Source organism: Pinus tabuliformis, chromosome X (assembly GCF_031772625.1).
Source record: "Pinus tabuliformis cultivar Carrire ecotype Pingquan chromosome X, CPIR1, whole genome shotgun sequence".
Lineage (NCBI taxonomy): Eukaryota > Viridiplantae > Streptophyta > Pinopsida > Pinales > Pinaceae > Pinus > Pinus tabuliformis.
The window spans coordinates 85,066,471-85,091,993 of NC_142308.1; the positions used below are offsets into that span (position 1 = coordinate 85,066,471).

A 25,523-nucleotide genomic window follows, 5' to 3' on the forward strand; every position below is an offset into this window, starting at 1 on the left:
CGCTTGCAGAATTGAATCACTAGTCTACGCTTGCAGAAATGAAATGCTAATCTATGAAAGCAGGAAATGCTAATCTATGAAAGCAGGAAATGTCTATGCTACTTTTGCAGAATGGAAATGAAATAAACTACTTAGCAGAAGGCAAGAGTAAGAAAATAGAAGAAAAGAAACAATTACTAATACTCTGACGCTTCCCCGGCAACGGAGCCAAAAAGATGGTGGGCTCCAGTATTGTAGCAATAATGCTACAACTCCTGGGGCTTCCTATCTCTAATTTTATCAACCCGGTAGTTCATACAAACTTGGAAGCGACGGTGCTGTATGCACAAGTACTAGCTCTTGTCGCAGCTGTCACTTGGTCAGCTGGCACAAGTCCGCTAGGGCTCAAGCCAACTTCTATATGCTCTCAGAAGAAGCTTTCTAAATGATGGATGAAGGCTATCTCAGAGGAAATCAATCTACTTTGCAAAAATGAACTGAAAGCCAACCAAAGCATGGAAACCCTAGTAAACCCTAATCTGACTAGTTTAACCTCTATGGTACAATAGTGAGAGTGCAAATGTCTACAAATGATGCCATTACTTCTAATGATGTGAAATGCATGAACTCAAACTACTTCTATGAAAAGGAACATTGTTTTTGTATTTTTGCTTAAGTGGTTGGAGTGATTACAGTTTTGTTTCTTATTAGGGTTTGGCTGTGCAGAGGTGGTTCGAAGGGAGAGAAAGCTTGGGAAAGCTCAGGAGGGCTAGGAGAGGTCCCAGGGGGTCCCTAGCATTATTCCACAGAGGTCTACAACGTTCAGATGCTCGGCAACCAAGTTTGCAGGCTTCTACAGGATGTCTGCAGGGGATCCTACAGGAAACTAAGGAATTCTACAGGAATTCTACTAACTTCTACAGGATGTGCTGTAAGTGGAAGTTTTGGGTGATGGTGAAGTGATGGAACGGTATGGGTGGATAGGTAAGGTGGAGATGGAGCTTGTGATGACTCAGGGGCAGAGAAAGAGGATGGAGAAAGAGTGCACGGAGTTGGTTGGTGGATAGAAGGATGGCAGCAACGAAAGGTCAAAAAGATGAAGCTACGTGGCAATGGATGAGTTGGGAGGTAAACGAGCTGAACAGAGGTCGAGTAGGTGGCTTGAGGAGAGGTTAAGAAGAAGAAGAAGGAAGTAGAATGATATGGAGCAGTGTAAATAAAACAAATGACTTATGTCTTGCACCAAAAATGAGAATTCATTAACCAATGCTACCTGTGCTATTAAACCAATGAACAACGATGTAAATCATGAAGAAAAGTCGTGCATGGAATTGTAATGACGAAGTATGGCTCAAGAGAAAAATGCATGGAAGGATCCACGATTAAACCGACTGTGTTGCAGCTTGCATAAAAGTAGAAAGGACTGCGCTTTTTTTGGTGGTTGGTATAGACTGCACCCTAATCCCTAAACAAAGATGGCAGTGGAGGCACTAACAACCTTTTCTTGGAGCTCCTATGAATTACAAACCTCCTATCCTGATCTAAGCAGCTGAAAGTAATTTAACCATAAGCTAATCCTACTCAATCTTATTAAAGAAATCAAATCAGCAAACTGTGTTCTTTGAAATGCATATCAAAACAAGGAAACAAAATGCTGGAAAGAAAGGTAAATAACACTACAAGAAGAGGAGATCTATTGCTCTCAGGTTGGGCCCTAACCTGAGAGATATAGCTCCCTTAAAAGCTCAGAATTAGATCCAAATCTGCTTGCCTTTATTCATAATCAAAAGTCTAATGTCATGCCAAAACTGGCTTACAAAAACAAACACCGAGCTATGCTCAAGAATTACAATATCAGTCCAAATGTTCAAAAAGCCCCTAACAAAGGCTACGGCCTTCATATTTATACAAAATGAAGATCAAGCTGGCTTCCTCCATTCGTGGAGCTTGGCTGTCCAACTGAAAGTCAAACTGCTGTAAAACTGCTGATCCTGTAGAACGTGTTGGCTGCCTTTAAGCTCGGTGGGGAGAGCTGTTAGAGCTCGGAGTTAAGGTGAAAATCACGAGGAGGGTCATCAAGACTGTGGACAACCTCCCTATGAACCCGCAATGTCACCCTTGCTGTCTCCTTGTCTCCTTTTGCATGGTCTTTTGCTCTCTTTAATGCCAAGAACCTGAAATCATCATGTATTAGTCACATAGATATAATGCCTGCCCTTCTTCCTACAAACAACATGAATATACTAAGAAATGAATGCATAAGTGGTAAAAGATGAATGGTTGAACAAGGTAAATAGGCCAATATGAGCCCAAATTGTACCAAAAATTGGGGCTCATCAGCAGACTCGGCTTCCTATGGATAAAAGGTTGTAAGCCTATAGGGGTCTCCCAATATATACTCGACGGTACGTGGGAGCACAATCCGTACTGGCACTTATCGTTTCACCGTGGAGGAATCACCCAACCACTCGACGGTAAGCTACCAGGCTTTACGACGCCGGAACATGTCTCTGGCCTAGACCTCTAGAATTTTTGCGTTAGGTTCCAATGCGTTGTTATGTTCATTGAGTTCATTTTACAGTTTATCTTGAATTATGTCTCAGTTTTTAGGTCCTACCGTATGTGATCTCTCAACAATTTCCTACATGCAAACTATATGCCAAAATAAATCATTTCGTTCAATGAATGCTATCTACAGGAGAGTTGAGATCTTTTCACACAAACAAAATGATCACAAAGCAATTAACAAAGATCCTAATGCAACTAATAACAAGAAATGAGAATTTTTTCTTTTCTTTTTAAAAGTGAATAATTGCCAATGACCATGCAAAATTAATGTAATGCAACAAGATCATTTGTTTTTCTTTTCTTTTTTTAAATGACATGATGCATATAAACAAGTTTGAGAGATGATCACACAAAGAAACAAACAAATCTAATTAATGCAAGTAGAACCAAATCCGAAACACCAAGACAATCTGCCCAAAAAGCTCACAAAGACTCGCATGAACTATGTGATCTAAGTCCAACACAAAGTCAAGTGAACTCCAAATGCTCAACAAGTGGTTTGCTCAAACATGTAGCAAAAAGGTTTTATCAACCACTAGACAAGTGCGGGAAACAAGCAAAGAGCTGACTGGATAAACACTCCCACGGAAGGCTAGAAGTGCCAAGCCACGAGATGCACTAGGGCTGGGATACAAGATCAATAGAAATAGGCAAACAACCGAACGATAAAGATAAAAACCAGTGAAACAAAGTTTCTACACACTTCCAGAAGCTGCAAAATATGTAAGAAGACAAAAATCTGAATTTGAAGAGCTTTCAACACACACACTGGCAATGTTTACAGGACTGGCGCGACTGTCAGCCTGTAACTTGCACTATTAAAGAATTGGCGCGAGTTGCTGGTGTGCAACATGCGCCAATTGGCGCGACTGTCAGAGGGAAAAACACGTCAACACAGTTTGTTGGCCCAAAAAATAAATAAAACAGCCCAGTTTCCGGTCAACAGTACTAAGACAGATCTAACAGCAAGAAGCAACAGTAAAACTGACCCAAAAAGCTCATTTACGCAAGCAAGCAAGAGAAAACTAACATGCAAGACAAACTCCAAGCCGTTCGGTTCATAAACCAAACCGGAGATCGACTGAAGTGGCGTTGATCTACTCCGCTAATGCAAAGCAATAGCGTTTCAAAGGTTGCCTGGCTGTGCTTCAGACTCCGTCCAAGGTTTATGAATCAAACAACAAATAGCTCCTCCCCAGTGGAGTCGCCAAATTGTTGGAGAGGTAAATCCCCTCTGCAGACAGAGGCGATCCCACTAGCCCAAAATGGGTCTAGCAACAATCAATCACGCTATTATGCAAGTTCCTAGTTGTAAATCGAAAGTGGATAAGAAGAACCAACCTGGAATCCAACGCTATTGTCGTAGATGAGTTGATATCCCCGTTCTCTAGCTCCGGCAGGTCACAATCCTAGCGATCTCCGCGTATGGACACCTGCACATGCACAGAACGAAGCGAATGCAAGCATAAAATCCACGATATACAACTATATGTCAGTCAGAAAGGACATAAATCAATCATCATCATTATGAACAGTAAGATTGGAACCATAATAATAGTCGTTTATTAATGAACAAGCAGAGAAAAGTACAACCAATGTTCTGACGTTGAATCTCCCCTCTGGTTGGGCGAGCAGCTACATATGCCTTGCAATAGATCTCTCTCTCTCTCTTTACTTGTGGATACAGCTCAGACTTCCGGCAGCATAACCTCACTCAAGACAAGTATAATCAATACTAGCACTATCATCAATACTTCAGAACTCAAGAACTACCTTGTCAAGTGCATGAGTATGGATTTTTATAGATGGATAAGGGAAGAAGATACAATGCATCCAGACACTCATTGTGGATTGACATTATCCCTGAAAAGCCGCTGTGGATAGATGATGAGTCTCGACATCTAGAAGGCCAGCTTTATCCCAAAAAGACTGAATGACAATGCAGGGAAAAAACATCTGGGCGCGTGCTTGCCAAAAATCTTTCCCAAATTTGGTTGGCGCGAGTATTTCTCTATGACAGAGCGCCAACGGTCGCGGGTGCTACTCTGTGGACCCGCACTAATGGAAAAGAGACACTTTTTAGGGATATTTTACAGGAGGTGTCTTCAGGGCAAATGAAGTCCATACTGAGGGGAACATATTGCAAGTGTTTTTAAGCTATGTCACTGCTCACAGGTCCCGGAATGAGTCCTCCACCATGCGGGAAAGGGGTAACAGGGACGGTGACCAACGGTGACAAATTACTGTGTAACAATAGCACTAGAATGACAAAATGCAAATTAAAGAGAAAGATAAGAGCATTGGTCTAGTGGTACCCATAGAGCCAATATCCCACATAAGACACACATAAAGACTAAGGTCAAATTTTCAGAGTTCGTGAATTCACCTGCAATGCCTTGGCAACACAATGATAATGTTTTGAAGTGATGAAACAATATCTCATGTGTAAATTGTAATCCAACCAATATTAAGTTGGAAAATCATATTGTAATACTTGACATTTTATATAATATACTTTATGCGGTTGGAATTATTTATAGTTGCACTTGATATTACTTAGTATTGTAATTAACATACGTAAATTTTCATTTTCATATTATATGAACATGTACATTGTATGCTATTTTTTTAATTTAGCTGCAAAATCATACTAATTAATTTATGCTCATTAATAATGAAAACATAAAATCAATCTAAAACTACTAAATTAGTAGTTTATGTTTATTAATGATGAACACATAAAATGAATAGACGACTAAATTATTTGCTTATAACGATTGTTACTGAAAATAAATGAAATAAATATAAACTACTAAAGTAGTAATTTATATAATGAATATGATACTACCAAAAAATATAAATGACTAATGCAAATGATAAATTTGTGATTACAAATGACGACTAAATTTTGCATATAAACGACTATTAGTAGCTAATTTACAGTATCTTATAACACAACTAAAATTTAGTCATATATCTTTAGTCATTAATTAGTTTCAAACGATGACTAAAATTTGCATATATATGACTATTAGTATCTGATTTACAGTGTCTTATAACACGACTAACATCTTGGTCATATTTATTAGGCGATTAATTGGTTTTTTCGGGTGATCTTTTAGTAATATATTTGTTGTATATTTAGTCATTAATTGTGACAATTAATGACCAAATCAATGACTAAATTAATGACCAAATAAATGACTAAATTAATGTCTAAATTAATGACTAAATATATTACTAGACAATAAAATTGAGACAACCAATTAATGACTAAGCTAAAAACAACTAAAAGTTGGTCGCATTATAAGATACTGTAAATTAGCTACTATTGGTCACTGACCAAAAAATAATCGTTTATATGCAGATTTTAGTCATTTTTTAGTAATTAATTATTCATTTTATACTAGTGAAAAGAATTGCAAATGAAAAAAATATACACACCTTTTGGCTTGTTTTGTGGAGCTAGATATTGAAACTGTTGTATCTCTGTAATTTCAGATCTCCAAGGTATAAAATTGCATGTTATGGTATCCCTATGAGTCTTATTTATAATGCCACAAGTCCTACCAAGATTGGATTCTTCAAGATAAAGTTTTACCAATATCCCATGATGACTTGATTATAGACTGGTTTAGTAAATAAAAAGTGTACAGAGTGCCACATGCCACTGTTTTGAGCTTCGACCCTAAAAATGATAAATGAAAAACTACATTCTGTGAAAGTTTAGTAATTTTTTATGAAATTCTAATATGATGTTTAGAGCGAAAGTTATGAATATTTTCCCTAGGTCACATGTTTGAGATTGAATTCTGGAGCCTACAAAATTCCTAACTTCTTCGAACCATATCTCAGAAAATATAGTGAACCAAGATCTAAATTTTCTACACAAAGTTTATCTATATTTAAGGTCAAGGTGGACAAAATTTTAATTTTTGAAGTCTAACGAAAAGAAACTATAGCGAAAATACCAAGATGACATGTTTGAAGCAGTGAAGCCCTAGAGTCCAAAGCTTTGATATCAAATGTTATGCAACCAAATCACAAAATAGAAGAAAATATAGATCAAAGACTCGAGAAATAGGCTATTTGAGGGGGAAACCTCCTTTTATACCACAAAAATTAACATTCTTAGATGATAAAAATGAAAACACCTCCTTGGTATATATAGGAGTCTAAGGGGTCATAATATAATCAGAGCCTACATAACAATAATAATGTAGGGGCACAACAATAACAGTAGGAGGCTACACTAAGAATAACAATAACAGGGATACACTAGTATTATAGGGACCTAACACTTTAGGAAATTTTCACTAAACATTAGGAATTAAAGGATCTAATCATGATCACTAATAAATTGGAGCTTAGATATGGAAGATATCTAAGATAATTTATTTTGTAAAATCATTTGTTGACTTTTTTAGTTATCCATATGCTTTGCAACTTCATTTTCTTTCTCTTCTATGTGATGCATATAACATTTATATGGTAGGATTTCTTGTAGATAACATGCACGTTATATTTACATGATAGGATGTTATTTTTGAAATTTGAAATTAATTGGTTATGATAATTCGATGCATTTCCTATTTTCTAACATTTATTCAAGCAGTTTATTTTAAGTTGTAAATTTTAAATACTTTCAAAACTTAAGTTTAATGAAATGAAAAATATTAATGTGGAACAAAATCCTAACACATAGATAAATAACATAGCATTTAACATCAAATAAGTAATAGTGTAGAAATTTTTAATAATAAACACTGATTCACAAAGATTATCCCGATGGAATACATGCACAATACATAACCTCCTCTATGTTGATCATCAACTTAGCAGCATTAAAAACAATGAAACATCAATCGCATGTGCACATTAACACAGAATGTAACTCTGGGAAAGCATAGCGCTGAAAACCCCACACTATCTGTATATTATAATAATAGAGAACATGTGACAATACATAGTACAATACTCCTCACAAGTACTCAATACTATCTCCACCTGTTACACACAAACTAGCTCAGATCTGAAGCCTCAAATCTCCTCCACTGTTTCCCTGCCTCCACTGCGCAATCTTGAATGAGAATAATGATGAATGGCTAAACCAAACTCGTATTTTCTTGGCTGAACCACGCAATCCTCATTGGCATTACTCAATCCCATTGATTGTGCAAATCTCATGCACAACTATAGTCACAACTGAAAGCAATCTCAACCTCTAACACCTGTCTCCACTGAACTGTCCATGCACTGAGTTAACTGATGTATTCTTTAGTTGCTTTATTAGTTAATAATTAGTGAATTAATTAATAATTAATTCACATCACTCATCACTAGTGTATTCTGCAGTTAGACTCAATACAACTAGTTCAACCAAGTCAAACTGAACACAACTCCATCAACTCCACAATTAACTCCACCAAACTCAACCACATGAGTTCTAACTGAAGTCCTGCATGCAATAGCTCAACTGACCCACAAGAAAAGCATATTTCCTTATGACAGCTGCATGTGCCACATCTGTAGCTCAAACTGAAGTGCTCCAAGAGAATAAGATAATGTTTATAGTCCAAATATTATTAAGAGCTAATAATATTCGACTATTCTATTTTTAGCCTGGCAGTCTAAAAATAGACTCCGCCCATATGTCTAAAAATAGAAGTCCATCTATTTTTACCAACATGACCAATCATCCACAAATATCATCCTGCAACTCATAGACCATGATCCATATGTCTAAAAATAGACATAGTCTAAAAATAGACTTTGCGCCAAAAATAGCCTGCCGCCCACTTAGTGAAGGCGACTCCTTTTCACTAAGCTCCATCATCTTGTTTCATTTTCAACACTCCCTCTCAACAAGATATGGATTATTTGCAACCCCTATCCTGCAACTCTGAAATTTTCTGCATGCAACACATTTGCCCGGTCCACTTTGCTCCAACAACACTTGGAACAAAAACACTCCCAACTGACCACTCTGTTGGGCTAGGAACATACTATGATGCTGAAGCTCTCCCTGTTGCTGAAAAGTGCTCCCTCTCTAACATCTACGCTACTGCAACATCTCCATGCATCTCGCACCATTGCACACCTCTCTGTGCCACCTAGCACTGTGCAAAACACTTGTGCCTCTCGCATTGCTGCAGCCTGCTAGCTATGCACTGTCCTTAGATTCCCTACATTGTCTCTCTCTCTGCTGCTCCATCCGCATCTGTCTCTACCCAATCAGTCAGTTCCTGCTACTCCACATCAGGGCTCCTGTAGCAAGGTCTCATCCAATAGGTTGGTACCTCAAGGATCCTACCCCTCCTCCTTGGGACAATCAATCCACATCACCCCACCTCCTACCTGGAGGTATGGCTGCATGTGATCCCTCAGCCCACCTGGCTCGAAGTTCCCCCCTACTGGAGGTCTCTGCATGAGTAGATGTCTCTACTCGATCTCCTCTCAGCTTCCCTTGTTGTGGCTGCTCCACAACCTCCTGAAGCTGTTGCACCAATTGTGGCTCCTCCACAATCGTCTGAGACTTCTTCTGGCTCTGCATGTTAAGAGGTAATATACGCTCCCTCTCAACCACCAAGTTTCCATCAGTTTCCTCGCTTCTCAAGGCTTTGCATGCATCTTGAACCTCAAGAGCATACAGGTTCTTGACCCGTGAACCAATCTGCTTCACCTGTCTAGCAATGATGTGTCTAAGGAAAACCTTTCCCTTATTGAAGACTACATCATAACCTCTATCTTCCAGCATCGTGATCGACACCAAGTTTCTCTTCAATCCTGGTACATACTTGACATTGGTCAAGGTAAGGTGAGTTCCATGCTCCCTCTGAAAAATAACCGTGCCTACACCTGAGACACTATACTTCTCATCATTACCCATCGCTATGAGTATCTGGAGATCTTTCTCCTCCAAAGTATTGAAAAAAAATTTGTCACTGGTCATGTGGAAAGAAGCTCCACTATCAAGAAACCAACCACTTCCCACCATGGATGAAACCATGCATGCGAAGAGTGTGAAATCCAACTCAAACTGTGAAGCAAGTGCCTCACCTTCAGATCCTTCCCCGGATCCCTTCTTGGATTTCCTCTGTGGACAATTTGCAACATAATGGCCCACCTCATGACAACGAAAGCATCGCACTTTCGATTTGTCAACCTTCTTCCCATCATTGGAAGAATTGGATTTGGAAAGAGAACCCTTCTCCTTCCCCTTCTTTGCTTTGGTGGCCAAAGCGCAATCTTCTTCATCAAATGCCTTTGATGAAGATCCATCCCTGGTATTCCGCCTGATCTCCTCCTACACAAGATCTGACCAAAGTCTCTCCCATCCTGGAAATTTCTCCCAACTATTGACAGAGTCCTGATAGGAATGCCAACTCTTCGGAAGACCAAGGAGAGCCAAGCTCACCAATTCCTCATCATCGACAGTCACCCCCACACTTCCCAACTCATCCCGACATTGGGAGAACTTCGTGAGATACCTGGGCATACTGTCTCCATTCTCACACTTAATGTTTCTGAGTTTATCCTTGATCGCCAACTTCCTCTGGTCTCTCTTGCTTTGGAATAGATCTGTCAACGCTTTCCACATCAAGTATGGAGAAGCCTTTTTATGCAGGCTGGACACAATGTGATCCTTCACGCCCTCCAACAGAATCCTTCAACACTTTTCTATCTTCTTTTGCCAAGCCACAGCTTCAAAAGCATCAGTAGGTTTTGGGACTTCAGCATTTATGAAATCCTTCAACCCATTGACATCTAACACTGCCTCCATCCTGTCTTTCCAAGCAATATAATTCGATCTGCCCTTAAGAGCATACTCCAATTGCAAATCGTTGAAAGACATTTCAACTTTGACACCAAGAAAACACTGCTGCAAATTCGAATTCCACCAGCTCAAAACTCAACCGCCTCTGATCTAAAATTCGTGAGAACAACGTATTTCTCGTACAGAGATTGATTGTATGGGCTTTTACCGGATATCTCACCTTCCAAAAGAAGGATGAATCCAGAGGCTACCTGGCCCGATTACAGACTCTGCCTGAAGAAATAAAATGTAAACACTTTCTGAATAATAGATCTGATGATCAACTCTGCTCCAATACCATGTAGAAATTTTGAATGATAAACACTTATTCACAGATATTATCCTGATTATACACTATTTTCGAATACATGCATAATACATAACCTCCTCTACGTTGATCATCAATTTAGCAGCATTAAAAACAATGAAACATCAATCGCATGCGCACATTAACACAGTATGTAACCTGGGGAAAGCATACAGCTGAAAACCCCACACTATCTGTATATTATAATGATAGAGAACATGTAACAATACATAGTACAATACTCCTCACAAGTACTCAGTACTATCTCCACCTGTTACACACAAAGTAGCTCAGATCTGAAGCCTCAAATCTCCTCCACTGTTTGCCTGCCTCCACTGCGCAATCCTGCATGAGAATAATGATGAATGGCTGAACCAAACTCATATTTTCTTGGCTAAACCATGCAATCCTCATTGGCATTACTCAATCCCATTGATTGTGCAAATCTCATGCACAACTATAGTCACAACTGATAGCAATCTCAACCTCTAACACCTGTCTCCACTAAACTGTCCATGCACTGAGTTAACTGATGTATTCTTTAGTTACTTTATGAGTTAATAATTAGTGAATTAATTAATAATTAATTCATATCACTCATCACTAGTGTATTCTATAGTTAGACTAAATACAACTAGTTCAACCAAGTCAAACTGAACACAACTCCATCAACTCCACAATCAACTCCACCAAACTCAACCACATGAGTTCTAACTGAAGTCCTGCATGCAATAGCTCAACTGACCCACAAGAAAAGCGTATTTCCTTCTAGAAGCTGCATGTGCCACATCTGTAGCTCAAACTAAAGAGCTCCAAGAGGATAAGGTAATGTTTATAGTCCAAATATTATTAAGAGCTAATAATATTCGACTGTTATATTTTTTGCCTAGCAGTCTAAAAATAGACTCCACCCATATGTCTAAAAATATAAGTCCATCTATTTTTACCAACATGACCAATCATCCACAAATAACATCCTGCAACTCATAGACCATGATCCATATGTCTAAAAATAGACATAGACTAAAAATAGACTTTGCGCCAAAAATAGCCTGCAGGCCCACTTAGTGAAGGTGACTCCTTTTCACTAAGCTCCATCATCTTGTTGCATTTTCAACAAATAGGAAAAAAAAAATTCACAAAAAATGACACCAAAAATACCAACAAATATTAGTGAGGGATGATGTTTTTTTTTTGTTGTGTAAGTCAGCTTGTTATATTAAAAAGAAGTATTTATAGTACAAAAAGTCTGCTCCTACAGACAGAGGGCTGCCAGACTGCAAGCCCAACCCCAAAATTGACCAAAAGAGACACCCAAACTACCACGAGCACACCACGCAGGGTGGCAGAGCAAAAGTGCTTTACTAAGACAAACAACTAAACACCTGCTTAACTGAGGCAGTAGACTGACATCAGCAACGACATACCAACTAACCGACAGAGCATAAAGGACCATAACAGACCAGTCGAAAGAACCCAGAAAACAGCAGAGGCAGAAGCCAGTCCCACTACATCTTGAGCACAAAATAGTTCCTGGATGCTTCCGGAGCTGATTCAGACATCGAGATGCCTGCCTGCGCAGGTGTGGGATGCTTGCTTTGATAATCGCCCGCTGGTTCTTCCTTTCAGTTTTCGACCTGCCTTACATCCTGACCAATGGTTTGCCTTAAGAGTTTAATTAACACCGTGAGCTTCTTTGTGATGGTATCTACTTGTTGCTCCAACGCGCTTATCTTGAGTTCCAGACTCTCCAAAATCGCCATGTGTTCCTCAGACTTAGCCTCAGTGATGAGCTGGACCTTACGCATTTGCTCCGCATAGTTGCCCTGCATGCTTAAGGCTTTGGCTAACAGTGTTTTCATTCTCCAGCTTTCAGCTTGCATCCTCACAAATTGGGTAGCCCGCGTGGTGACAGTTCCTGGATCCTGGAGCCAGTCCACCTCCTCTTCCATTTCTTGCTCTTTCAGCTTCTTTTCTTCCTTAGTTACCATAGCTTCTAGGTCGTTAATCTTTCGCTTATTCCTCTGCGATGTGCGAGTTTCATACATCTCTCTGGCCATCTTAAGATCTCTATTAGCAGAGGCGTTACGACTACCTTCCCCTGCCATGATCGTGCTTTCACTCACTGTATAGCTCTGAGTACTTTCGGTAGAAGAGAGGGGTTCTGGCTTGTAACACGATAAAACAATGCTTTTTCCCCTGCCTTTGGTTGTTATTAAATAGAAGTTTCCTGGGAGATTACCGGCTGAAGACCGCCTGTTCCTTTGCAACTTGCAGGTCATATCATAATTACTTCTGTGTGATGGAGAATTGTTTTGGTAGTGGCTCGTATTCTTTCCCTTACGGTCACCTTTTCTCTTCTACTTCAGCGTATGCCAAGTGTCCCACTCCTTGATAGGGCGTCGGCGGCGCATATCCTTATTAATCATACCTGATAATAAACCACCTTTCTTCTGCTCACGCCATGAATGCTCCAGATTCGCTTGTCCTTCCTTCCTCTACCAATCTTTAATGGTGCCTGCATTGCCAACATGTGTCATCATAGTATGACGTCGTTATAGCCTTCCCACATAACATTCTCATTCATCGTCACCCAAATCTTGCTTGGAGAGCTGGGTGCACTTTTCTTTTAATTACGGGCAGGTTACATTCTGCCAACAGCTGTCCCAGATAGTAGTTGGGTGCTCAATTCCATAGTTCGCCAGATGGTCCGCCACCCTATTAGCTTTCCATCGCACAGCCTGAAAAATCAGACCTTTCATCTCCCTCAGCGATACTGTGATATTGTCTGTAACCTTGGCAAGTCTCCAATGTTTAGTTACCTTACTTGCTTTAGCTCCCACATAAAGCTTTCTTGCTGCTGTGATTGCTAGCTCTAAATCTCCCTCAACCATCACTGCACCAACCCGTACATTTCTAAGGATTATGAGTCCTTGTTCCATGGCAGCAAACTCCATCTCGTTATTTGTTCCTTCCCCTAAGGCTCTGCTGTAGATGTGTTGAATCTCCCCTGCACTGTCCCTTATGATGCCCCCGATGCCCGCCAAACCTGGATTACCTCTGGATGCTCCATCGAAATTAAGCTTGAGAAAGCCTGAAGGTGGACACTTCCAGCCAATTGACGCGGTGTTCAGTTCCTGTTGGCAGTTCGTAGTGACCATGCTTCTGCCGACGTCCAATTTGAAAGCTTTTAAAATGTGTAAGTCTCTAACCGAAGCTTGGTTATCTGGTTCTGCTCTGCATCTTACCAGGATTAATTGTCTTACATTTTGGGTAATTGTATCTAGGGAATGATTTATGTCTCTATATTCATTCTGAAAAATTCGTCTATTCCGTTCCTTCCAAATGGTCCAGGTTATAAATCCTGGCAAAGTTTTCCATATGCTGTTAATTCGCGAATTACTGGAATAACCACTCTGCCAATTCATAATGGTGTCCTGGATAGAGTTCCTGGTTCTATCGGTCTTTTGCATAATTTTTTCCGCCCAGTCCCACAGGTAACAAGCCCAATCGCAAGTATTGAAGAGATGATTCATTGTCTCTTCATCCAAATTGCACATGGGGCATCTAGATGGGCCATGAAACCCTTTCTTGTGGAGATTCTCCAATGTGAGGGTTTTCCTTCGCATCGGGAGCCAGAGGAAGGTTTTAATCTTAGGCCAAACAAAGAATCCCAAACCTTATTGCTCCATTGAACCCCTTCAATTTGCTCTGGATTTTCTATATGACCTCTGGCTTCCCTGAGTGTGAAGTTGCTACTGCCTTTCATGCCCCATCTTAGCTGGTCTTTTTCATCAGCTTTCCTTATCTTCCTTTTGTTTAACAGGTTGATCAGATCTCTTATTTTGTTATTTCCCTCCATTGAGCTTTCTGTGTCGTTGAACATCCAATCTCTCCATTCCTGGTCCCTACTACTGTGATTCCAGTACTGATGGACAGTGTTTCTTCCCCTCTCCTGACATTGTCTCTGAAGGGCTGCAAACTCTGGTCCTTCAAGCTTCGGGAATTGCTGCCAAGCATCTTCCCAGAATAAGGTTGTTTCCCCATTTCGAATTTCCCAGAAGCTGTGATCCTGCACAATGTCGCGATTTCTTCTTGCTAAGTTCCAAATAGGAGATCCTTCTGGAACCTCCTGCAATCTGATTAGATCCTGAATGTTGCACTCTGGGGCATACTTTTCCTTCCAGTGTCTAGCCCACGGGAGATTGGGTTCCTTCAACCATCTCCACCAAAGCTTGGCCCCACAAGTCATGTTGATCGTAGAAGGGTCCACTAAATTTAAGCCTCCCAAATCTTTGGATTTGCAAAGTTTATTCCATGCCACTAGAGCCCATTTTTTTTCTCTGCATTGCCAGTCCAAATGAAAGATCTTTGGATCACCCTTATCTACTGTAAGACTCCTTTTGGGGCAGGGATAATAGAGAGCAGGTATTGCGGAATGGCTTGCAATACTGCTTTGGTTAGGACCAATCTCCCAGCGAAATTGAGAGCTCTGTGAGTCCAGTGCTGACATCTCTTCTCCATTTTAGCTAGAATCATCTCCCAATGTTTCTTTTGCCAGGGTTTATCTGTGAGGGGAGCACCTAGATACTTTGAAGGGAGGCTACCTCTACAGAAACGTAGAATGCTAGATAAATTTTTTTGAATGGCCAAATGTGTATTGAAAAAAAATATTGTAGATTTCAAAAGATTGATTTCCATACCTGAGGCCTTACTGAAGAGATTTAGAATTTTTTTAAATCCCATGGCTTCTTTGACTGTCGGCGACCCATGCAGCATTGTGTCATCCACAAATTGCTGGTGAGTAGTCACAAGTATTGAACATAGAGGCTGTAATCCTTTGATTTTTCCTTCATCTTTTGCTTTGCGGATGAGTCTGCTCAGACCTTCCATAAGGATGACAAAAAGGAAAGGAGATAGAGGGTCTCCTTGTCTGATTCCACAGGAGGGAGAGAAAGGGTCAGAAGGGGAGTTGTTGACCAGGATACAAAATTTAAGGGATTTAATCAGGGCCAGTATCCATTTTATCCATTGCTTATTAAAGCCAAATGCATTCAATATGGCTTCAAGGTAGTTCCAGTTGACCTTATCATAGGTTTTAGATAAGTCTAGTTGCATCAACATTCCTGCTGTTTTCCTGGTTTGAAGAGTGTTAACCATTTCCTGGGCCAGTAAAATATTGTCCAAAATTTGTCTTCCTTCAACATACCCGGACTGCTCTTCCGAGATAAGGCCAGGGAGCATGGGTTTCAATCTATTGGCGATAACTTTAGATATAATTTTATATATCACATTGCATAAGGCTATAGGTCTAAATTTCTCTGGGGAGTTGGCCTCTTCTTCTTTCGGAACTAGAGCGAGGAAGGTAGAATTTAGCGACTTAAGGATGGAGCTGGAGCGCCTGGAATCTTCCACTACTTCCCATACTTCAGTCTTAACAAAACTCCAGCAGGCTTTATAAAAGTTGATGGTGAAACCATCAGGCCTAGGTGCCTTGTCATTTGGCATGCTCCTAACAGCTTCTTCCACTTCATCCAACAAGATTTCCCTATTGAGAGCTAGGTTTTGCTCATTGGTGATTATTTTAGGAATGGCCTGAGTTAACTCCTCAATTGCTTCAGTTCTGTCTACTTCCGGCTCCTGAGCTATATTATTAAAGTGATTTGTGAGCAGTGTTGCTACTTCTTAATGACTCTGGAGAGTTTCCCCTTTTTCATTGTTAAAACAGAGAACTTTATTAGCCCCTCTGTAATCCAGCGCTGACCTATGAAACAACTTAGTGTTCTGTTCACCTTCCTTTAGCCATTGTATCCAGGACTTTTGTTTCCACAGAGTCTCTTCCTGTTGATAGTGGAGCTGCCACTGTTGCATCAGGACTTTTTCCTGTTCTGCTGCGTCCTGGATGTTATTCCCACTAGTCCAACCTTTGTGAATCTGTTCTAACTTTTCCTCTATTATTATTTTCTCCTTGAATATGTTCCCAAACTCAGTTGCATTCCACTCTTTGATTTTGTTCTTGATGTTCTTTAATTTGCTTTGAAGTTTATACATTTTGGTTCCTCTTATATCCATTGGTTTGTGCCACCATTTCTCCACCAGTTGAATAAAATTGGGGTGAGTCAACCAAAATTTCTCAAATCTGAAAGGCTTGTTTCTGGGGGTACCCTGGATGGCCGCCACCAGAGAGATTGGCCAATGATCCGATCCTCCACTTGGAAGAATGTCAGATTCCACTATTATTCCTTCCAGTAGTATGCTTTCAGAAATAAGAAATCTATCTAATCGAGAGGCTATCTGTTTCTCACCTCCTCTTCTATTATTCCATGTGAAAGTTCCACTTTTTGGCTGGATGTCCACTAGTTTGGCAGAACCAATGAAATCAGCGAAGACCTCAGCATCCTTATTGAGTTTTCTAATCCCTCCTTTCTTTTCCAAAAGTGAGGTTATCATATTAAAATCTCCACCCATGATGATCTTCGTACTGGGATATCTGAGCTTTAAATTTAAAAGAGAGCGGAGAAATGAGAATTTTTCTTCTAGCTTTTGAGGTCCATAAACGTTGGTGCATAAATAGGTTTCAGAGTTACCTATCATTTGAGTTTCCATGGCTATAAACGATCTTGTTGCTTCTGTTGAGAGGATATTTATCACACTGGAGTCCCATAGAGTTACTAAGCCTCCCTCCCAACCTTGACTGGCAATTTCCATATAATTTATGTGTTTACCGAGCCTCTTGCTGATATTCTCCATGTTGTTGCTAGTACACTTGGTCTCTTGTACAAACATGATATCCGATTTCTCTTTTTGGAATTTTCTCTTTAGGAGTCTCTGTTTCGCTTGGCTATTAAGCCCTCTAGCATTCCACGGTACAACTTTCATTTTGAACTAGACAGATTATTGGTAAGGAGGGAAAGCTTCCAGAGCTTTCATCTTACCAGAGTTTAACATTAAGATACCCAGTTCTTGCAGTACTTCACTATTTTTTCTACGTCCTCTCTTCCTTCTCTGTTTCAGGCTGGTTGAAGTGCATAAAAGGCTCTTTGAATGGCTACCTATTCCTTTTGCTATGCCTAATTTATTATTTTGCCTGTCCAGCTCTGCTTTCTGCCTTGCAATGAATAGTTCATTGATCTTTTTAATCTCCTCTTCTGAAATGTTTTCTATTCCTTGAGTTTTCCAGTTTTCTGCCATGACTAGTAAGTTAACCCCTTCTTGCTCTAGAACCTCATTTAGCTCCATCTCCTCACTTTCACCATCACTGGTTAGCATGTCTGCATCTTCATCTAGCTCTTCTGTTAGCCCCTGCATCTAACCTACTGCATTGGTGAGATGTACCCCCCCTTCTTTGGTTGTATGGTCTGTTGTTTCTTTGTTCCCTTCATTATTATTTGATTCCTTATTTTGTTCTTCTGATTTCGTTTCTGTTTCTAAGATTTCAAAGGCATTGCTGGTGTTGCCTTGTGCTAAACCTGTTCTGTTTAGTCTTTTTCTATTTTCCGTTTGTCTTGCTTTTGGTCTTATGAAGGTATTCCTGCTCTTTATTGTTTTGCTCTTTCTTAGGCTCTTCCCCTGTCTTGTTTAATGGACATTCTCTTACTAAATGTCCATGTTCATGACACTTTCTACAACGAAAAGGGATTTGCTCATAGTCAATGGCTTGGAAATAGTCTTCATCCCTGTATTCCAACCACAATCCTTCGTGTAAAGCTCCTGAGACATCCATCTCCACACATATCCTCGCACAAGAAGTGTATCTTCTTTGCAGCGTGGCTTCCGAGGCTTTGATGAAAGTTCCTAGATGATCCCCTATCTGCTTTAGAGCTGAAAAGCCCCAGTAGTCTATTGGAAGGGAGAAAAGGCGGATCCAAATTGGGACCTGTGTGAAAGTTTCTTTTTTTGGCACGAAGTTAGGTTTCCAGGGTCTCATATAGAGACCTGCTGAAGCGAAGAAGAAGGGTCCCCCATCAAATACTCTATCCTTGTCCTCTAAATTCGTAAAAACAACAGTAAAAAAACCTTTCGCTCCTAGGTGTAGTTTAACATCACCTTTGGGTTTCCATTGCTGCTTGATCCATTGACATAGCGCTCTTTCTGTTGGCCATAGTCCCATGAACTTGCATATCACTGCATGTTCGGACATATGTTCTCTGTAGGCTTGTATCTCCGGATCTGTGATCACTACTCTTAGGGCTTCTGCTTTTTTGGGTTTGCATGCTCCTCGTGCTACTTTATCATTGCTGGGGTTTGGTTCGATCCCCTTTTCCTCTTCTTCTTTTGATTGATTCTCTTCCTCTCGTTCCCCTTCCTCCTCTGCTTGTTTATCTTTGTGGATTGTGTGTTTCTGCCCTGCGTTTTCCTTCTTCCCACTGTTCGCCTTCCCAGTGCTCTCTTTTCCTTTCATTCTTGGGTTGCTGGTTTCCTCCCTGTCCTCCTTTTGTTTCTTTTCCTTGCCTGTACCGTTTTCTTGCTGAAGCTTTCCATACCCTATTATTTTCACCCCATCCTGCGCTATTTGTTTCTGCACGACTATTTGTCTAAAAGATGGGGTCCCAATGGACCCCCCGTTTACCATTTGTCAGGTCAGTCCTTGTCCTCTCCTATGCAGTTCCACTATTCTGATCCTGTGCGCTTCCAGTTCCGATCTTGGTTCTGCAGGCTTGAAAACCTAAACCCTAAACTTCGAACCAGCTGCGCACTCTCATGAGCATTGAGAGCTCAACCACTTTGTTCTTCAGTGAGGGACGATGTTATCACAACAACAAAATACGCTTATCCCTTCTACTCTCAAAGAGTATAACGAAAGACATTTCAGGGCATATCTGTTAAAAGGAAGCATTAATATAATTGAATATCTTATTGTTGTAATAAACTAATAATAGTCACAAAGAAAACATCCACAAAGCACGAGATTAAAGTTATTTAAGCCAAAAATCTATTGCATATCCATTTAGAGTATATTCAGGAAGGATGATCATCCTCATTTTATTATTTAGGGGAAGGACATGGACTAGCCCGAATGTACAGGAAATATTGCAACCATTGGTGTATACCTAGGGTACCAAACACATGGAATAATCTTCTTTATGCATACTTGCTTGAAAGTGGGTATGCAATAGATAGAAGCACAAGGGTCAGAAAGGGGTAGCATCACAAGTAATCTACTTGTTTGGATGTAAAATTTGTTTCTTCAATAACATTTCCTACAAAATGAGAGGTGGATTGTTGAATTGGTTGATACATAAACGAAAAGAGGACCTACTAAGAAGAAGAGTTTATTAATTGTTATTAGCATATACCCCTTGAGCTACAACTGAGATGTATTTTTTGGAGAAATTAAAGAATAAGTTGTCAGAATGGTAGAATGGGAAAACATGACCTTTCTATCAGTGGAATACCATGGCCCATAACACAATCTATGCTTAAATTTGGGTTGCATTCTCATAAATCATGTGTTGTATGTATCATAGCTCAAGACCATGTGCATGTGAAGCAGAAATATTTTTCTTTTATTTCCACTCATGGGTTTTTCTTGTTGCAACTTCTTGTATCTCATAAAGATGTTAGTTTTTTTTTTTGGTATGATATGCATTCTATTTTGAGAATAACTGGAGTCTCGACACAATAGGTTATTTAATAGTATGTGCTTGCATCATGTCTTCAAAATGAAGCATGTTGAAGATTTTTGTCCACTGCTCTTAATTGAATATTGAATGGTAAGTTAGGGTATTGATGAAGTTCCAAATATTGTTTCTGAAAAATGTTTGAATTCCAAATCAGAAATATATCCAAATATCCAAATTTTTATAACAAACTTAAGATGTGTAAATACTTGAACGGTACATATTACATAAGCTTGTTAGGTTCTATCTACATATAACTCCCAGTTCAATGTAAGGCCCTCCGAGCAATTAAATTTTCTTAATCAGTCAACACTGAGAAATGAATTTTCATATAATTAATAATACACTTCTTTTGTGCCTACTGATGGACACCATATACTAGTTGCAAATATGGACTTGAGGGTATGGCAAGGTTTTATTGAATCTATACAATAGAAATAGACCATTCAATATACTCTAAATGGATACGCAATGGGTTTTTGACTGAAATAACTTTAATCTCATGCTTTATCGATGTTTTCTTTGTGGTTGTTATTTATGTAGTACTTGATTACATCAATAAAATATTAAATTATGTTAATTCGTTTTTTCAATCATATATGCGCTCTAAAATGTATTTCATTATACTCCTTCAGACTGGAAGGGATAAACATATTTTATTGTTGTGATAACATCATCGCTCACGTGTATTGGTGGGTAGTTTTAGTGTCATTATTTTTGAATTGTTTTTGCGTGTTACTTATTTGATGCTAGAAGCTATGTAATTTATTTATATGTTTGTATTTTATTCCATATTAATACTTTTCATTTCTTTAAAATTAGGTTTTGAAAGTATTTAAAATTTACAATTTAGAGTAAATTACTCAAATAAATTTTAGAAAATTGGAAATGCATTGAATTATTCTAATTAATTATTTCCAAATGTCAACAATAACATCCTATGATGTAAATATAATGTGCATATTATGTGCGAGAAATCCTATCATATAAATATTATATACATCATGTAGAATGGAAAGATGATGAAGTTGCCAAGCGTCCTTAGTCGCTAAAAAAATCAGCAAAGTATATTAGAAAATGAATTATCTTAGATTTTCTCAATATCTAAGTTCCAATTTATTAGTGATCATGATTAGCTCCCCTAGTTCCAATTTATTAGTGATCATGATTAGCTACCCTAATTCCTAAGGTTTAGGGACGAATTCCTATTTATTAGTGATCATGATTAGCTCCCCTAGTTCCAATTTATTAGTGATCATGATTAGCTACCCTAATTCCTAAGGTTTAGGGACGAATTCCTAAAATTTTAATTGGAAAGAATATTACAATCTTTTTGAAACCTTATAAATTTTAAAAAATTTATTGAATAATGTGTAATATTGCTTATAAGAGAATCCAATTTTATAAAATTAAAAATACTAATTTAATAATGTGGAATATATATGAGAAGGGAGTTTTAATTTCTTTCGTTGTATATTTTCAACTTTAATTATAATTAAATGACCATTATAACCTTTGACATACTAATTCACTATTTTTATAGTGGTTAGAGTAAGGCATCACACTCCTAGAAGGAAAAAGAGAGAATGGAGTGATTTATATCATTGTGATGCCTTACTTTAAATTCTGATTTCCTCTTTCAAAACCATGTCTGAATGTTTCACTTCTCGGATCCTTTAGTAGATGATATGAAGTGGGTCATGCATAAAATTTAGGGGAAAGAGAAGCGTATTCCTATTGTTACCATCTATTATAGAAATAATTTTCAGAGGAATTGTGAACATGAAAACCCAATAGGAACTACTGAGTCGCCAAAATACACAACCAACAATAGAGCTACTAGAATGACAGAGAGCCAAGATATTGCCACATTTCAAATTATATGACAAATTATCATAATGTATGCAATAGGAGTTTTGGAGGGTTGAACCCACCAATGCTTCATCATGAATTCAAGCGAAAAACTCTGAGTTTAACATAACCTTCCCTGCTCAACAATCTACAAAGTTGTGCTTTCTTCTTCTCTCAGAATAATTGCGGAGTGGGTACCTATATGTATGATGCCATACTTGGAGCATGTGGAGGGTGGCATGGATCAACAAAATAGAGAGGAGGAGAGTTAAGGATGAAGCTACATAGTGACAAATATGGAGACATAGTGAAAATGGAGATGAAGGAGGACAAAGGAACCTAGGGAAGTGTTCCACATGCTCCTAGAGAATTTAAAAGAAACTGGCTACTGGAAAAGTCAAAACATAGCAAAAGTAGACTATGCTTTTTTTATGTAGGAAATATAATATATATAATGAGATAAGTATTTTGATACTTATGATGGATTGATGCCTCTCAAAATTTGCCATCCATTTAATTTATATAATTACATTAATTTATATTTAAATCAAATAAGTCTGGAGATTGGGTACAAGTCTGTTCCTCCACTCAAATGAAAGCATGATATGTTAGGCTAAGAGATTCACAATGAGATCCATTGTATATCTTTTCAGATCAAATTCAAGGAATCATAATAAAACCTCATGGATCAAATTAGGGCTCTATATTTGCTTGAAAATACATAGAAAATCAAAACAATCAACTCATTGTGGACCCTTCTAGAGCTTTATGGACACCATTTCCTTTGCATGTTAACATTTTTCTCAACACATTTTTAAAACATTAATGCAAGGAAAATCAATCACTAGACATGTTAATATTTTCCCTAACACATTTTAAAAAATTAATACAAGTCAAAGAAATTTGCAAGGTTTGATATTTCCTGGAACACACCAACTAGATATTATTCTCTTAACTGATTAACAATTTATTTGTTTATGGAAAAATATAAAATAATTTATTGATGCATTCTTCACAAATAAAAAAATTCAGTGGAAGTAAAATGAGGAATTGAGAAATAGATGCACACACATACAAATTTGACACTATTATTTTGCACTAAAAGTCCCCAAAAACAACCCGAAGGGAAAACTGGTGCAACAGATGAGGGTTTGTTTTACTATTCTTTAGAAAATATGTAGAGTACAATAATCTACATTCCAAACACTGGCAAAGCTCTGGAAAATTTCTCCAGTACCCCATCTTGCAGATCGACCTATAATTTCATTCTTTCCACTACAAGGCCCAACTTGGCCTCATCGACTAATTCACACTCCCTTGGGATTATAATCATGCTTAGCCATGGTCCAACGTCACATTGTGACTATTATTTTTCTCAATCTAAAAATGAACCATGGTCAAACGTCACATGATGACAAAGGTTGTCTCAATTTGAAAATCAATTATGCTCAACCATGGTTAATCATGGTCCAACATCACATTGTGACAAAGATTTTCTCAATATGAAAATGAACCATGGTAAACTACGGTCAATAATGCTTATTTTAGGGTTTATAATATTTATCTTTCAATTTATATACCTTGGTTTTATAATATTAATCCATTGGGTTTAATATTATTGCATAGAGTTTGTAATACCTTGGGGCTTTAGAGTTAATCCCTTGGGTTTTTAATATAAATCCCTTGGTTTATTAATCTAAAGGCTTGTATTCCCAAGGTATAGTATTGTTCATAAGTTTTATAATATAAATCCTATGGTTTAATATAAATCCCTTGTGTTTATAATCATTGTCAATCATCGTCAACCATGTTTATTTTAGTGTTTATAATATTTATCCCTTGGGTTTAATATTAATCCCTTGGGTTTTTGGTATTGATCCCTTGGTTTTATTATTTCCTTGGGTTTATAGTATCAATCCACTCGGGTTATTAATCTAAGGTTTTATACTCCTAGGGTATAATATTATTCATAAGATTTAATATAAATTCCATGTGTTTATAATCATGGTCAACCATGTTTATTTTAGGGTTTATAATATTTATCTTAGGGTTTATATACCTTAAGTTTATAATATTAATCCCTTGGATTTATGGTTTTAGAATTAATCACATTGTCAACCATGGTCCAATGTCACAATTGTGAGAAATATTGTTTCAATATGAAAATCAACCAGGTGAACCATTGTCAACCATGGTGAATCATGATCAACCATGATCCAAGGCCACATTGTGACAAATATTGTCTCAATATGAAAATCAACCATGGTAAACCAAATATAAAAATTAACAATATTTAATACAAAATTAAAAATACTTACATTTTTATGATAATAGTTATTTTTGTAACATTATTACTATTTTTACTATTATATATTTATCAATATGAATATTAATATTCTAATAATATTATATCTATACCATTAACCACTATTGTTGTTTTCCAACCCCATTTAGTAATATAGTTGTGCATGTGATTGATATACACCTATCTACATATATCTACCACATTTATTGATGTGCGTGACTATTAATTAATTAATAATATTTTTATTAATAATAACGACTCCGACCAGATTATAAATCAAAGTTATTGCAAATTAACACTGCGTAAAAAATTGCAGTGTAACAATATATTTCTCGTATTATTCTTAATAAAATCTATCTAATTATTTAGTAAATTTTAACATTTTGAAATGGGAAAATTTTGTAAGTTATTGGAAACCAATACTTTGTAGAAGAATACAATGCAATAATATATTCATCTTATTAATCATAATAAAATTTATTTAATTGCTTATTAAATTTTAAGAAATGGAAAAAATGTGAAGAATGAATATTTGTAAATCTTAGCAGTTTGCAAGATATAAAATGTTTGTGAATATTTTTATATATATATTCACAATTTTATTTTCTTTCATTCAATTAAATTTTTACATATTTTAAAGCAAAAGAACAAACAATAAAATTTCGAAAAAATATTTAAAAATTAATATTTTTTTTTTTATAAATACATAAACAGTTTACTTTTCTCAATTAAAATATACTTGGTTTATGAGAAAAAATTTGAATAAATATAACCCTGCAACATAAAATTATATTTTTAAATTTAATTTTAAATTAAATTTTTAATATTACTTTTAGCTTCTTAATTCTTAAGCCCATCAATTCCTGCTTCTTACCCACTTTTATCTTCAACCGTCCATAAAGATTTCTTGCCCATCAATTCCTGCTTCTTACCCACTTTTATCTTCAACCGTCCATAAAGATTTCTTGAGAAAATGGGGTGGACTAAATTTTGACAATTCTCGAAGTGTGAGTAAAACAGCGCAAACCTACTTCTAGGAACGACCTACATGTTTTCATGAATTTTCCGATGACGAAT

General features: G+C 37.7%; 1 protein-coding gene across 1 annotated transcript; it reads right to left on the reverse strand.

Moving 5' to 3' along the window:
* Positions 1-16,355: 16,355 nt before the first annotated feature.
* Positions 16,356-17,420, reverse strand: LOC149138491 (uncharacterized). The gene has a single exon (XM_089450371.1). It carries the CDS (start codon positions 17,418-17,420, stop codon positions 16,356-16,358), a length of 1,065 nt encoding a protein of 354 aa, XP_089306497.1.
* Between the last annotated feature and the right edge of the window lie 8,103 nt (positions 17,421-25,523).